The sequence below is a fragment of the Poecilia reticulata genome, chromosome 16 (assembly GCF_904066995.2).
Source record: "Poecilia reticulata chromosome 16, P_reticulata-male-v2, whole genome shotgun sequence".
NCBI classification, from domain to species: Eukaryota; Metazoa; Chordata; class Actinopteri; order Cyprinodontiformes; family Poeciliidae; genus Poecilia; species Poecilia reticulata.
Window position 1 is genome coordinate 4492612 of NC_088845.1, and position 17392 is coordinate 4510003.

General features: G+C 37.2%; 1 protein-coding gene across 5 annotated transcripts in view; it reads right to left on the minus strand.

The window, feature by feature from the left end:
• Window positions 1–17392, minus strand: part of bbs9 (Bardet-Biedl syndrome 9) — a 145252-nt gene that overhangs the window by 58420 nt on the left and 69440 nt on the right. For all 5 annotated transcript variants that reach the window (XM_008430848.3, XM_008430847.3, XM_081616837.1 and 2 more), the window contains 2 exons: window positions 9457–9639; window positions 2670–2919 (listed from right to left, as the gene is read on the minus strand). In XM_008430848.3, the coding sequence (XP_008429070.2) occupies window positions 2670–2919; window positions 9457–9639 (433 nt within the window). The remainder of the gene's footprint in view (window positions 1–2669; window positions 2920–9456; window positions 9640–17392) is intronic.

Sequence of the window (17392 nt, forward strand, 5' to 3'; positions counted from 1 at the left end):
GAAAAGGAAAATGAGAACCGCCTGAAATAACTGAAAAACTCAGACAAAAAAACACAACCCTGTCATTTTGCTTTCGGCCCCCTAGAGATGGAAAATATCTTAATTCAGTCAGTGATTCAGATTGACAGGGGAAAGTGTGTGACTTCTCTGGCTTCGGGTAGAAAAAAAAAAGATAAAAAGTCACCCTATCTTTATCTCCTCCCAACTGCATTTACTACACCACAGAAGTAAGGAGTATGTTTTTTACGTGCTCGTTGCTTTGTGATTATCTCCAGAAATGAGATATTTTACTGCTTTTCAGAAAATATTAGTTATTAATACTCAAGCAAAAGACACTCTAGAGTATAGATTCTGAAAGACCAGATTCCAATCCAAATGAGAATTGAATGGCAAGTGAAGCTGGTCCCAGTCTACCTTATTTTTTTGATGTTGTCAACAGAAGACGGACCATCAGTTGTGTGGGAAAGAACCAATCACAGTGCAGTATGCTGCTACAACGCCAGCCAATAATAATTATAGTATTTCAAAGAAAAGTGCCTTGTTTAGCAGTATGCAGCGGTAAGGGGTGTGACGATACCTGAAACTCACAAGACAAGTTGAAACATGACACCGAGTTAACGAGAATGAGACGGGATTTTTATGTTACTAAATCAAGTTTATGCTGCAAAAAGCCCTTCCTATGTTCTGCCATTTTTATTGATTTTTGTCACAAACAACATTTCCTTTTATCTCTTCATCATCGGAACAGTAGTTCACTATGAACAGTATGCATGGTCTACAGTAGAACATTTTTCAGCATGAGCTGCGATTGTGATGTAGCTCAACAAACCGCTACATGAACAGCCACTGGTTGCTATGGCGATTCCTTCTGCCTCCTTCAGCATCTAAACAGTTTGGCTGCCCTCACATGCTGTTTGTATGTCGTCTGTTACTCCCGTTGGAAACCAAAAATGCTGGCAAACAAAGGATTTAAGAGTATTTAGGATATCTTCTATTAAAACTTCATCAGGTGAAGCCAGGCTGACTGCAACCGACTAGTGGTCATGAGACAAAATATGTTTTAAAATTGAGAGATCTTGCAAGGCAAGATGTTGTTACACCCTGGTGAATCAGAAAAACAGGTTTTTGTCCACACACAAATAATTGGAGCATCAAAGAAAATAAGTACTTTTATCCCCTTAGCAACAACTTATTATATGCATAACGTGACATTTTGGGTGTAATTTACAACCAATTTAGAAGGGATTTATTTATCATTACCTCTTCTGGAAATTAAATGTTTGAACTTTGCTCTAGAGCTGTGTAAGACATCTGATCCATTGCATAAGTTTTAGTGCCCCAGGGAGAATGAAAAAAATAAGTTAATCTAAAGATCAGCTAAAATGATATACCAAGTTTGTTTTCTGTAAAGAATTACATTTTTTACAATAATTACCTTGGCCAGATTTGCTAACCATATTCTATTATGCAGTCAAACTAATAAAAAAAAGAGCTATTCCTGTAACATTAGTAAATAAATAGATAAACCAACTTATGGAAGTTGATTTGTACTAATCCATTGATAAATAGATGATTTAAAACATACAATTATGATAATGAGAATGTTTCTTGGATGAATTCATTCTGTTCATCTGTGTTAATTACAGCACTTAAGAACAAAAGCTTCCAGCTGCTACTGGTTCATTTTAAACACTGCTGATGATTTTGTTCCATGAGGCGGTTCTGTTCAGGCGGTTTTTATTTCCAGGAAACTACCAGAAACACATTAACACCGACACACACACTTCCTCCCAGTGAAGTGCAAACTTCATGTGTTGTATCCCCAGAGTGTGCATGTCTCTTTTTGTGTGGTTGTGGTCTTGGAGGGGGAAACGATTTCCGTAAGTGTTGTTGGAAAAGCAAACAAGTGTGTATGTTTACAGGCGGGTGAGAAAGCAAGATCTGAGAAGCCTGTTTACTGCTGTGTGTGTGTGTATGTGTGTGTGAATTTTGGTAGAAGCCCAAAATGAAGTCCGAGACTCTGTGATTAAAAAAAATAAACACTCAGTCACTCCTTTCATACATGCAAATACTGTAATTTTTAAACTATTATTTAATGGTGTTTTTGAAAAAACAACAGGGATTTATGCTAGAGTTGTAAAAGAGTGCAGTGCATTTAATTTTAATTATTTATGAGTTATGTCTTATAAATAAACCCACTAAGCAATAAATTATAGGGTTCTTAAAATTTTGCATTTGGTTGTTTTGCACATACAAAACAACAACATATTTAAGCATATTTTGTAAACATGTTTAAATCATCACTTAGAATACAAACTTAGAAAATCTAGAAAATTGTCCAACCCAGTTGCACATTTCTTGAATCTGAATATACCAATTGTATTAATGTTTTTCCAAAGTTGTACATTTGCAGTTACTGTGAAATCTCTTTTGTCTTTGTTGTCATGATTAATGTTGTGTAAACGTGTTGTGACTTTGCTGCTGGTACACCTAAATCTGCACAATATGTTTCACTAACAAGAAAAAAAGTCCACAAATTCACATTTTTACAACAGCAAATCTTGTATGATTAACTATCGTCAACACCAAAGTTTACAGTGACTACATCTGCTTTAGCTGCCCATCTAATTTCATTTTTTCTTCCTCTTTATCTTCCCCGTCTTCCTCACCTGGAGCAGCAAGATTCTGAATCTGTGCAGGGATCTGGACATTAGCTTCAGAGGCCAGGGTGAGCCGGCCTCCCTTCCCGATGCGATCACAGAGCAGGGCTATGTGTTTCTTGAGGCGGTTGGTGTCTTGGGGAAGGCCCAGCACGGGGCCGCCTGCCTGAGCCAGAGAAGTGGCCTGGTCCTTGGGGCTTCGCGACAAGCAGCTCCGGAGAAGGTGGGAGACTGCCGCATCACAGCTCTCCTCCCAGCCCTGATGAAACAGGAGGAAAAGTTAACATGGATCACAGAGAGAGATAATGTGTGTGTGTTAGCACTGTAATAAATATAAGAGTAACATCCATCCCTCCATCCATCCATTTTCTTGACACCCTTGTCCCTCAGTGGGGTCGGGTGGGTTGCTGGTGCCCATCTCCAGCTAACGTTTCGGGCGAGAGGCGGGGTCACCCTGGACAGGTCGACAGTCTGTCGCAGGGCAACACAGAAACACACAGGACAAACAACCATGCACACACACACTCACACCTAGGGACAAGTTAGACAGACCAATTAACCTGACAGTCATGTTTTTGGACTGTGGGAGGAAGCCGGAGTACCCGGAGAAAACCCTCGCATGCACAGGGAGAACATGCAAACTCCATGCAGAAAGACCGGGGCCGGGAATTGAACCCAGAACCTTCTTGCTGCAAGGCAACAGCTCTACCAACTGCGCCACTGTGCAGCCCTATAAGAGTAACATCATGGTGTAAATGACTATCAGCGACTAATGTAACCTTTACTTGGATTGTATGATGTTTATGTTTTAAAACTTATAATAAAAGAAAAAAACACACAATAAAGTAAAATAAGTTTCCAAACACCAGTGATGAAGGAAGTCAGACCGGTGAGGTTCTCCATAATTTGGTTATCATGTCCTCTGTGAAGAAAGTCTGCAGATTTTGGTGAAGGGGATTCCATCTCGTTAGGAAACCTCAAGATTTAATGTTTGCTTTGTGCAGATTTTATGCCTCTGTTGGCTTCCTTTGACTATGATCTAATGCAGTGGAACAGGTGTTGCTTTCATGAGTGTTGGTAGGATGGAAAGGTGAGATGGACAGAAGGATTGGGGTTTTGTCTGCAGTAAATTGAGTGCTGCTCCAATTTGTTTTGGTGAACAAAAAGCGGAGCCAAAAAAAAAAACACTCAATTTATTGTACATTCCAACCCTCATTTATGGTCATGAGATATGGATACAAGTGGCTAAAATGAACTTTATTCAGAGGATTGCTGGACTGAGGCGTTCTACTATGATAGACAGGTTGGACCTTCATATACAGCATGATAGTGATATGGATCATATCACAAACAAATCCTGGATGCAAGAGGCTGAAATGAACTTCCTCTGTAGGGGTAGGCCTTATTGACAGGGTGAAGAGGCTCATCATCTGGTTGGGGTTCAGAGGAGAGCTGCTGCTCCTCCTAAGCAAAAGGAGCCAGTGGAGGTGGTTTGGATATTTGATCAGGCTCAACTCTGGACACATTCCTGTAAAGGTCTCCTTGCACATGAAGACCCAATATTCCCTCCAAGGTCCAGATATTCCTTTTTCCCTTGTGAATACCTTGGGATCCTCCAACAAGCTTGGAAGTGTCTTAGTGAAAACAGACTGCTCAGTTTAAGTTTATGAGGCTGTTACCTTAACGACACGAATTCGGATGTGCAAAGAACAATAGAAGAACAAGTTAAAATTAGACAAGCTTGACTATATTCTACTGCACCTTGCACCCATTGTCCTCATGGAAAGTCTTGAATTCTTAGACATTAGGAAAAACTCATTATGAGTCAAACAGAAAACAACTTTCAAAAGTTCATTTTCATCTTAAGTAAGAGACAAAATGTGTGTGTTTGTTGCATGTAGGTATTAGAGGGGAAAGGGTGTGTTGACAGGTACCCTTCCCCCTTCTAAACCCTCCATTCCTTCCTTCCCCTGCCTGCCGCCACAATGATTGACCTGTAATGAGCCATAATGACAGGTAATCAGCTCCGTAATAATGGTGACAGAGTGATACTGACAGAGAGAAAGAAAGAAAAAAAAAAGAAATGAAGGGCAGCAGACATAAAGAGATGGTTGTAAAAGGCCTAGGAGATGAGATGGTAAGATATATATTAGAGACTGAACACAAGATGAGCGGAAAGGTGAAGAACGATCAGAGATAATAACGAGGACAGTAGACAGGGGAACAATCTTGAGAGAGAGAGAAATGAGAGGGGAGGAAGTGGAGGAGGAGGACAGATGGGAGTTGGGTGACCTGTTTGTATCACAATACCTCACCAGATTATCAAATACTTAAAATAACTGCAGGTTTCTGTGGAAACTTGGCAGGCTGAAGCACACACCCACCGACACAAACATTTCACATACTGCTGAACAATATTTAATATATTTAAGCCTGAAGTGCTGGGATTCGTCACTGAGAGGGAGAGGAAGCGAACAAAGCAGAACAGGTTTGGACTGAGGGGTAGGACAAGAAATTAAGACAAATTGTCTTAACTTGGAGACTATACAGAATGTGTTTTAAGAGAAATCATATTTGTGGACAACAGTATGTTTTTTAATGAGGATGATTTAAAGGTCATGCACATTCATTTAAACAAGTATTGGATCAGATGTTTATAAGAAATCACCATTTTATGAGCAAACTATAAATAAAAGCAGCTATAAAAACTCCTTCTGAGATTTCATTTGAAATAGTTGGACTTGGTGGTTAATTCTTGATTATATTTTATTTTATTTTTAATTATTGCTGTAAAATTGTGATTTAAATTTGCCTGTTATTGAATCACAGCAAGCACACTTTACTGGGAGCTTTGAATATGCATGTTAAGTTCATTAACTTTCTATAACCAAAACTGTACTTTAGGAGTCAGTGTTTGTGCAGATTTTCCTCTGAAGTGCCCATTCAGTGCCCATTGGAGACATATATTGTATTACCAAGGAAAAAAGCCAAAAATGTTGATATATTAGTTTCATGCACCAAAAAAAACAGTAACTGCCCATCTAGCCTGATCATGCCACTTTCTACTTTTCAAACATTTGCTAAACTTAAAAGCATTCCAAAAACATTCAGGACACCATGTCTCACAGAGAAAAATCCTAGGTGGGACAGCAATGTCACTGAACTGGCATGTATAGCAACAACCCTGAAATGCTCCCAAAGAGACAGGTAAAGGTTCAGAAAGCGATATCCCAGTTCTGACATCCCGTCAAGACTGGGAAAGTCATTTTGGAGACCGGAGTTACGCTTCTATGACAACAATGTATCCAGTCTGTTTCCAGGGGAAACATCATTCACTTTAACTAAATGAGGGGAATCCTTTATCTGAAAGAATGTTTAAAGACAGGATTTGGTATTACATAACTGCTTCATTTATTGTCGATAAAAGAACATTTTGTCGACAATAAATGTCGATAAAATGTTCTTTTATTGTCGATAAAAGAACATTTTATCGACAATCAAACCTTTAGATCCAAAGCTCTTTAGGAATTGTAGCAGAAGAGCGCATAGCTTCAACTGGGCGGGGAAACCCGCACCGAACAAATACATCTAGAAATTTAGGAGAAACTGGAGAAAGTTGCAGGATGGGAGCTCTCAAGGAAAAGAAAAAACAACAAGGGACTGAAGGGAGCTGTGAGGAAAATTAGGACTTTGAGCAAAAGTGATTGTAACAATACAAGCTTAGAAATAAGCCTTGTTCTGAATTACAGGTCTAATTTACCAAGTTTAAGCAGAACAAAATTAGAGAAAGTGTCACTTATGGATCATATATTGGATGTCTAAAAATTGTTTTTATTGTTATGTTAGTGCTTTATTCTTGTTATAATTTACAGTCATTCTGACCCAGCCTGGAAGAATTTAAGCATTCATGGAAACCCGGTGTAAGAGATTAAGGGATTTAAAAGCTTTACAGTTGCCAAAACACTGTATAGTGGTTTTAAACACTCATAGAAAGAATTTTACAACTTTGGAAAGTCATCACAGCAGCAAATATTTGTCTAAAATCACAGAGATTGAAGAGTAAACAATGGAAACATGTGCATAACAAAAGGCTAACCACAAGGTTTGCCAGTGTCAGTCTGAATGGATTTTAGATGCCAAAGTGTCCAATATGGTAATATGAAAGGACATTCATCATACAAAATAAGTAAATAAATATAATTCTTAATTTTTATAAAACCAGTACCTGGCAGCATATGCTAAAGTCTGCATGTAGCTCTAAAATTAAAGAAATGATGCTCATATCCTTCTACTTAAATCTGTTACTCCAATCTTAGATTTTTGCAAGACTGCAAAACAAGAAAGATATTTATATACACACTAACTGCATGACAAATGTAAACTGCATAAGGAAGGAAGAGAATAACATAAAAGAAACATCATAAATAACAGCAAAGAAATTAAGAATCTAGAAAACAGAAATGAGGGTAAGAACAGATGGATCTGAAGTAAGATATGGAAAAATGAATGGAGAATATCAAAGATTAAATGATATAGGGGAAACAAAAATGTGGTATAAATCTAAAATGTCAGCAAAAGGTATAATTGAAATAAGATGTGGGAAGAAGGAAACAGGTACTTGAAGTGATGGAAGAGGATGAAGAACAGAGAGACAATAAGCAGGACAAGCACAGATGTGAAAAAGTGAAGCAAGAGAAATTATGAAAAGAGCAGCTTTTCTGCTTGTCTGGAACAAAAAATGTTTAGTTAGCTGCAAAACAGACTCAGATGATGTTTTTTTTTTTTTACAGCCCATCAGCTGTAAACCAAATTTGACTAGAGAAAAAAGGAATAGCTAATATTATATATGGCAGGCCTCATATTTGAAAAATATGATAACATTTGCAACTGCAGTAACAGTTTAAGTTGGAATAATTTCTTGGAAAACTTGTTGGGAGTCTAGAAGCAAACTAAGTCTTTTCTTTTCCTTCAACTCTCCTCTCTTTTGTCTTTCTCCTCCTCCTCATTATCTCTTCCACGCCTCTTTGTTTTCTGTTAATCCAGCACTTCAGCCGTCTATCCTCTTCTCTGACTTTATTCATGTTTGTGACATTCCAGGGATTTATCCCTCTTAAAGAAATCCGTACTTGCACTCAGTTGCATTGACCTCACCTGCAGGGTCACAGAAAAGGTCAAAAGTCAAGAGTGGGCTGAGGTGGATTCACCCTTGCACCAAAATAATTCCCTAAAAATCCAGAAGATTCTTTATTCTCAAATAAGACTATAAATAAAAGATTAACTGCATTTTTTATAGCTGTATTAATAACAGATAAAACATATAGTCATTCAATTTTAGATACGACACATTTCCTCTACAAAGTTCTGCCATTTACAGTTTGTGTACATGGATTTGATACACTTTAACACATTAATTTATAAAGTCATTGTTCATTGTTTTGAAACCTTCACTTTAAGTCCAGTGTATAATTTGACGCATTTTTATTTTGGTGCTTCCTGTGTTATTATAAACCAAAGTGCTAAACGTTCAGAGCTATTTTAAGCCAAAATATATGCTGATGATTACATCATCACATTTTTATGCACACAGTCACATCACAGTGGGATGCCGTGTTGTCTGAAAATAGCTCGTCGGTCCACCTGTTTGCCTTAATGTTCTTGACGTGACCCTAATTATTGCTAATTCACTTAATGCCAATAATCCAAGTTAAAAAAAACAGACACACTTTCAAAGTCCATCGAGGCTTATCAGTTGTCCTTCTTAACTTATTTTTGTCCACAATTTATCGCTCTCTCTCGTCCTTTGTTAGTTTTGCAAGATGCTTTACATGCAGCTGTTTTGATGTGACTGTGCAATGTTGGGACAGACAGACAGACAGTTCTGGAAATAGACTTAGACTTAGTGTGTGTTAATGAAAGCTCCAGGGAACTGATCAGAGTCATGGAAAATTTAACACACTGACACGAACCAAAGATGGGCAGTTATAAAAATTAGAACACCGCACAAACATTTACCAAGATTGTTCTGTAATTGTAAAAGAAGTTTTATAGCTTATTTTACAGGCATCTAGCTACTTTCTCAGGCATGTCCTCTTACATGACAGCATGTCCTCTGGAGGTGCATGTCCTCTTACATGCCTGAGAATCATAAAAAGAACCCTAACCACTTTAATTTAATTTCTAAACCAACCACAATTAAAACAAGACCTTTAACATGATATGGTTCATTAGGATGAAAACTTTGATCCCAATGATCCCTGTCCCAATTAGTGCTACTGGACTGAAAAAAGCTGTTCTTCTAATGGAAATGATTCTAATAAAAATAAGAACATACACAGCTTCTATTGGAAAAGAGGTCCTTTGCAGTGTGGTTGCAATAAATGCTGGAGCTCTGTCAACAAAGCTGTTTATAGAGCCAAGTCTCCTGTAACATGCATAATACACACTCATCACAGCTACAAGCTGCCAGAGCAAAACTCAGACTCTGACTCTTATTAAAAAGTTAAACTCCATCATATTTGTCTTGAAACCACACTCAAACAGATTTAATGCTGAACTCAGAAAAAGGTAGCGCAGAAAACACTCACAGCGTGGAGCTGACAGGTGAGTGTTGAGAGAAGTCGAGTTAGTGTGTGATTGAGTGTGTGTGAAATCCTCAGAGACCAGAGGTACTTAATACATTTTAAAAGTTTTGAGTGTGTGTTTTAGCTGGGGGTTGTGTTTACCGAGCAGGATACAGATGGATGGAAGGACACTGACATGTTAATTGCCTCCTGTAGGAGTGTGTATGTGTGTGTACCAGCTGCGGCGTGTCCTGCAGCAGCGGCAGCAAGGTGGCCTCCAGAATGGCAGTCTGGTCGGGGGTCAGGCCCTGCCACAGGGACAGCAGCAGCACCAGCAGGTGAGTGGAGCTCCGCAGACGGACGAAAGCCTGCTCCAGGAGCGCCCGGTTCTCCTCTGCAGCCTCGGCCAAAGCAATGACCTGGAGGAGACGCAGAAGTGTAAGGACGTGTCTGAAATATTTCTTTTTCTTAGCTTTATTTTATCTTTATTGATTCTTAAGGAAACAAATTTTATAAGTCACATACAATAAGGGGAGGGCAATACAGAAACAGAATTTTATAGAGAAATTCTGTTGTAATATTGTGACAACAGTAAAGGTTATGATAGAAAACAAATTATCAGTTATATTTTAGGTAACTGCATAATAACAGTATGGTACAGCATTCATAGTGCCACAAACACAAATGTTCTTGAAAAACTTTGTACTTTGAAATAGGCATCTTCAGGATGCCGGTTATTTAACAAAGTTTGATTTAAATCACTTAGCTGCAAACAGTAGCTGCATGTATTAATATTTTTAAATTTACTGATATTTATTGATGCTCTTGTGGGACAGTGGAGAAAATAGCATAAATAAAATTTCTGATAATACTGTCAGTTTTGGTTTTTTTTATTTCTCAGGCTAACCAGACGTTGATGAAATTCAATGGCTGAAATTGATCGTGAATTTTGGCTTACTGTGATAAATCAAAACTCTTATAGTTATAAGATTTTTTTCGCAATAAATGTTATACAACAGGGTAAATTGCCGACCCCTACTTAAAATATCATAATGCCAATTTCCATAAGGAAAGAAAAGTAGACCTGTGCATCATGATAATTACAACACATTTTTTATAAAACAAAACTTTTGCTTTTACTAATATAAAAGAAAATGAAGTAAACTGCAAGGAATACAAATAAATAAGAAAAAAAATAAAAATAAAAGCACAATAACCATAATATCAAATAATGATAAAGCGTATCTACTACAATTGAGTGGATTATGAGGGTGGATTTACCAATCTTAGCTTGTAAAAATAAAGCTGGGTCTTCAGAGTTTGACTTATGCTAACCAATTTTGCCACCAGAAACTAAATTATGCGGTCTTGTGATTGAGAAAGACTGTTATTTTCTTCTCCATTTTACATGCATCAAATGTTATATCCATCCAGTCATGTAGGGTCAGTTTGTCCTGTCTTGTACCTCTCATTTTACTTGCTGTTAAAAATAATGGTCATAAGATATTTGTTTCTTTTTTAAATTTTTTGAGGTGTAATACCAAAATACACAACCTTGTTCTCTGGAGGGATGTTCATGTTGAAAATATATTGTAGGGCACTATTTGTACCAAAAAACGTAATGTTTAGCATTTTTATTTCCATATTTTCTTCAGCAAGTAGGAGGATGAACGGACTTTTTTTCAAATTATCAACCCAACATTTCAACATTTGTTGTTACAAAAAAGAGAAACGCATAAATAAATAAATTCCAACTCTTTCTCCTAAACAACTATAAATCAAAGTCAAGGTGACTTTCTGTACAACATTTACATTTATCCCAAAAAGCTCAAAATGTTGACTGCACAGTCTGTGCAAACAGATTTATGAGCATCAAGGCTGCAGCTCCTTCATTACTGTCACCAGTTGCTCCCTCAGGTGGCTGATTTACTTCTGTTGATGTTTGCTTAATTCATCCTAAATAACTTCATCACAGCATTCCATTTCTTAACAGCCACTCACCACATCCCCAAATTAAGCACAGTATATTCATTGGTAAAACTTTCAAACCTCATAAATTAGTTTTCTCTTCAAAATCCAAAACTATAAAATTGGGAGTTCTGGAGGTTCACAAACTGGAATACATATCAAAACACAAAGTAGGGATTAATATGAAATCTTAGATACAGCTGCTAGTAGTTTCCACTTGATTTCACATGTAAATCACACAAAGAAGAATGTTTTCCCTCAACCAATAGATTGAATTATGCTTGTGGAAAGAAGAACATGGGGATTTTGGAAATCTGAACAACTTAATCAGCAAACTTAATTATGATAATGTAATTAGCTGAAAGATATTTATGCTGGTTACTGAAACTTTTTTGACTGAAAAGGTGATTTGTGAAATTCAAATAATACTAATGATGTGATTAAAACTATCAGTAGATGCATAATTTCATTATAATGATATAATGGCATATGTTGCCATCTGGTTAATGACAAAAGATTTGTCTATGGAAAGAAATGTAACTATCCAATTTTTACTCTCAATTTTCTGAGAACTGAGAATTCAATTCCAATGTTGGTGAATTCATTTTTCAGAGGCACAAATATGTCTCCACCTTTTCAACCATGGTGATTTGTGTTTGCATTAAGTTGGCTATGCAAAAACAATCACATTTTTATGACGCTACTGCACAGTGAGGGGCGAAGCAAGATTAAGATACAGATACAGGGAGAAAAAAACTAAAGCTTCTAGATTTGATTAAATTACAGAAAACTGTGGTAAAAATGAATGCATTAATTAGGCGTGGTGGGAGCAGCTGAATCTGACCTATAGTGGGAGGTCAATCCCTCTTTCCCTCCATCACTGCAACAACAAAGAGGTGGAGATGAGTGGAGTGGAAAGGACAAGTGATGACAGAGCAAGACGTATGAAAACCAAGACAACAAGAAAGGACAAGTTGGACAAAGAGAAAGAAAGAAACGGGAGATGAGGGAGGAGGATGAGAGAGGTGAACAGACAGAGAGCGAAAAAGAAGAGGTGAAAGCAGATCTGGGACTAATGGACGACTGTGTGTTCAGAGAAATTAGTGATGTTCAGGCCAAAGTGCCAACGTACACCAGCCGTTTGTTTGACAAATGGATTCAGAACCTGGCATTTGATCCTAGGAAAACAGAAAGCAAAGACTTAAAGAGGTAATGCTTGTGTGTGAATGTGTGTGTCTGTGCATGTGTCTGTGTACCAGGATGGAGAAGTAATTGCCAAAGTCAGCCGTTTCTATTTACGTAATACTAAGCTACAAACACAGGTTAAAACACCAGTTCACTTCCCCTTGATTCCTGTGGTAACCTCAGAAAGTCCCTGTGGCTGGGGTCATCCACAGGTGCTGTGTCACTCACACCTTCCACATAACCCATAGAAATACACCCAACAAAGAATATAAAAGCCTAAAGAAGGCTGATATGTTTCAGGAATTTGTATATGTTCACAGGTTATCTAGGCAAACCCTCAAGATCTTTCAAATGCACAGTTTTACCTTTATCCTTAAAGAACTTTTTAAAATAAAATACCAGCAGACAGAGCAAAGACATGGCCAACAAGGCCCTCCTATTAGTCATAAAACAAAATACATAAAAAAACGTCAAAATATATAATCATAACTGAAAAAGTTGGAATCATATGTTCACTAAAAATCTGTCCGTTTACAGTGCAATGGAAACTATCTGGGAATGGTCTGAGCCAAAGCTTTAAACTTCTGAACTTGGTAGCAGGATCATTACAAAAACGAGTTTCTGCAAGTTTCAAAAAATTAAAGTTATGAAATCTAAGAGCATTTAGGATATTACATACGTATAAAATTTACATGGATTATGAAAAATGATCGCAATAAGTTAAGTTACCAACAGCCTAATTCTTAATTAATAACCAATGCAGCTCTGGTATGCAGGTTCATTACTTTAACAGCTTAAAAATAACATTTCTGCATCTTCAAACAAAGTACAGTAAGTCTCATAAGAGTCACTAACCATTGGTTTTTAGCAGATTTTTGAAATATTAAATTCTCAAGCCAAATCTTGTGAAATAGCTCTGCCATTATGAGGGAGCTTTTAGTGAATAAAATAAGACTATTTTGACTAAGGTTAGCAAAGCTGCCAGCCTCAGGAGCAGAATGCTTTCACAGCTTTATGGTTTCACCACAAATTCCTTCATTTGTTAGTCTGTGAGGGAGTTAAATTCAAACCGCTACTGAGGCTAAACCTCAAGTTTTCAAAACAAAAAAACATCCATATGCCCACCTTTCTTAAATGTGCTGTTTTTACATCACTTTGTGGCAATGTTCTTGTTTTTGTAACCATTCAATATGCATTAGAGTTATAAAATCCTACTATCCAGAGCCATTTAAACAATATTTTTTTGATTTTGTAGCATTCCTTCTTCTATTCAACAGCCAAAAACACATCTTCATCACTCTGAAGACATACACAAACATGTCCCAAACCACCCTGCTCAGGGGGGGCTTTCTGAAAGTGTGGGTGTATTGATAAAAGGCTCCTGGTCCGCTGAAGGACTTCATTGTTGGCAGCTACTGGGCTCCACACACACTCTGATTGATGCCAGCTGAGAGAACACAAAGGTACATTTAGCCTGGACACACTCATACACACACAACTAAAGATTAAAGAATGCACATGTGAGCCTAAAAGCTACATATGAATTGGCACAAATACACATATACTTGCTTAAATACACACAGCATAGATATAAACAAAAAAGTGACACCCAAGATGTTTTCAACACTTTTCTTTGAGGCAAAGAGAGAGACAGTGGTACACAGTAGCCGTATGTTAACAGCTGAACTACTGGTGACCTTAAACAACCTGCAGTTGAAGCTGCTGAGGTCAAGACCTTCTAATGTGTTTGTGAAAATGTCTGGAGTCTATTCAACGCACATAAAAGGGACATTCTGCTTCATCCTAGGTGCTTAAACCTGGTTAAAATCTCAGTGACATGGAGCAACTTTGTGGGAGTGTTTTCTTTAGGACCAGTACCAACACAACCCTGAAATGTTAAATGCAAAGTGAAAAAAGGAAGGAATGGAAAAATTCAATCTTTCAGATTTGATCCATCCTTGCATTTTGTTTTACCTCCCCCTCTAAGGACCAACAAACCACATACAGAAAGTCACACAAGCAGCCATGTTTGTATATTCACACATCATTGCACTAAGATATGCACACGCATGTAACTGTAGCCACAAGAAATGTAGTGAAAAACACAAACAGAAAATCATGGGTACCCCTTATCTATGGGAATGCATGATTTAGAGCACAAACACAAGTAAACATATACAAACGATGTGGCTGGGTTAAAAAAAACACCAAAAAAAGGGCGACTCTATGAGATGAAGGCTGCACAGTGGCACAGTTGGTGCACTGTTGCCTCACAGCAAATGGTGCTGGTTTACAGTGCTGGACAATATGGTGGAAAAAATGTGCCACGATTTAAGGGATTCACATCGATCGATATAAATAATTATTGATTAGGTTTTTTTCTTTTGTTACTGCCAAACTGGAGATGTGACTTTTCCTGTTTTATCCACAGTTTCCTCTCAAACTGTTGTACTAATTTTCTACCTTGTTTTTTATTTTTAAGTGAATGTGAGGAACGGTGGTGAAACCTGAAACCTGAAACCGCTGCTGCGCAAGTTACTCAACAAGTTGTCGCTAGATAACCAAAGAGTGAATGAGTTAATTTATGCCACCGACCTTGAAAAAGCCTTTCCTTTGCCTACATCCACCAGAATGCGTTGTGGTTCTGGATCAAAGTTCAGTAACATTATAGAACATTCTCTCATAGATATTATTAATTTTTACTGAGCCGTACCCAATTACAAGATCAGAAACTAGGATACTTATAAACATATATCTCAGAGAACTTATAACATATTGAAAAAAATATATAATAATAAAATAAATTCTTAAACCAATTGTTTTCTATTTTAAGGCATTGCTTATATTGTTTGGAAGAATGGATCCTGAATCCTTTTCTTCTTAGTTTCTTTCAATAAACATAAAAGGATGATGGTAAAGAAGTTTTAGTGAGAAAGAATAACAGGCCTAAAACACTTACACAGCATATCATGATATCAGCAACTCTAAATAATAGGCCAGCAACACAAATGTGCTCCTGTAAGACATCATTGCCAGTTAGTAAAAGTCATAATGACTGAAAGGGGAGGAACATAAAACATCTGGTTGCTGCTAGAGTTTTAGCTACATGCAGAATGACAGGGAAAACAACGCTGAGTGTTTTTCAGCATTCTGTTTGAGTGCATCCCCCACTGAGCTGGGATATTAGATGTTTCCTGCTCAGTCAGCCGCAGCAAACAGCATGAACTCCACACACATACAGATCAACACTTGTTGGCCACTTTACTAGAGAGAGTTGCTCAATTGCTTGTTCACGTAGATAGCAAGTCAGCCAATCACATGGCAAATCAATGCATTTATTTATGTAGATGTGGTAAAGATGACTTACTGAAGCACAAACAGAGGATCAGAGTAAGCAAGAAAGAGGATTAAAGTGACTTTTATTGTGGAATGGTCGCAAATGCCAGATGGGCTGGTCAGAGTAATTCACACTCTGATCTACTGGAACCTTTGCCCTGATTTACAGAGAATCCTGTGATAAAAAGAACATCAAGCACTGAAAATATTTAAATATATTTGCTGTTTGAACAATTAAAGTAGACAATTATAAGTGTTTTCAGAGGGAGTTTCAAGTGTTCACTGGTTTTTGCTACTCTAAGACAGCTGCTGTCCCTAAACACCAAGAATTTCAGGAGTCCACTGTGTTCTTGATTACATTAATAATAAGTTCTCAGTGGTTCTCCACCTTAAATGTATGAATTTAATGTTTAGTATCCTGTTATTTTACAGGTTACGACTGGTGACGCTACTGATCACTTATTTATACTAAAACATTTAATATGACTAATCACCTGATACCTAGGATGATTCTAATTTTATTTGCTAGAAAGAAAGAAAAGAACCGTAAACCTTGGGAGAAATCCACATCAGGGTCAAATGACGGTATCAGAGGTGGCTGGATGTACACATCTGTGCACTGAGGCTCTGTTTCCGTGTCTTAATTAAAGAGCCAATTAGTATCTCGGTTTAACGACAGATGGAAACACACAATCCATTTCCTTTTGCACCATGAGTAATGCACACTCTCATACGGATATAGTTACATATGCAGGCATAAGCACAGAATCTGGAGAAATTAAAGACACTTACCAACACTCTCTCATTAACGTGCTCAAGTCCCATAGTGACAGAAGTGCTTTCACATACATAGGACCACATTCCCTTTGTAGTTTAAGCTAAGTTACAGATTCATGGTTGCACTTAATCAAATGTTGACGTTACAAGGGCAAAATATCTGAATTTGTTCAATATGAGCTTATTTATTATTTTAAAGTCTAATGTGTGCTGCTAAGCACCTGTATAGACACGCAGGAAATCATTGTGGAGACACAAAGTGTACAAAGAGAAAAACTACAAGGAGAAATTTAAACAAACCTCATTGTTCCCATGTTCAGAGAGCAAAAACCTCATTAGAGCTATCCAGTCTGTGGCAACTATTGGATTGTTTATTGAGGGTAAAAAGTCCAATTGTACCTTTTCCCACAGCTGAAAAAAAATCAATGCTGCATTTAGAGCTTAACGATACACTGAATCACAAAGGTTATAATATCAAAATCTGCAACATTGATATTTCCAGTGTCATTTCTTTAGACTTTGCATGTCAATAATTTTATGGCTGAGTTGCTGAGGTTAACCGAAAATGGTGCTCAAGGTGTGATGGAAAATAGTCACAAAAATCTGAGTTCATCATCATCGATCTTATTACAATGTTCATCAATAGTCTTGCTATACATGTTTTCTGCTAGTATCAGGAAGTCCTAAATGTTTGTTCAGTTTATGTCCAAACTGAAAAGTGAATTATCTTTTCCTTTTATTATTGGTTACTGCTTAAACATAAACATGAATGGATAGAAACATTAGGTACCTTTCTAGTTTTTTCAATTTGAACAAAAATCAAGAAAATATTACACAATCTTTTTTCTTGTAAAATTAAACCATGACATGACGTAAAAGTGTAAATGGAAACAGTAAAGAAGAACA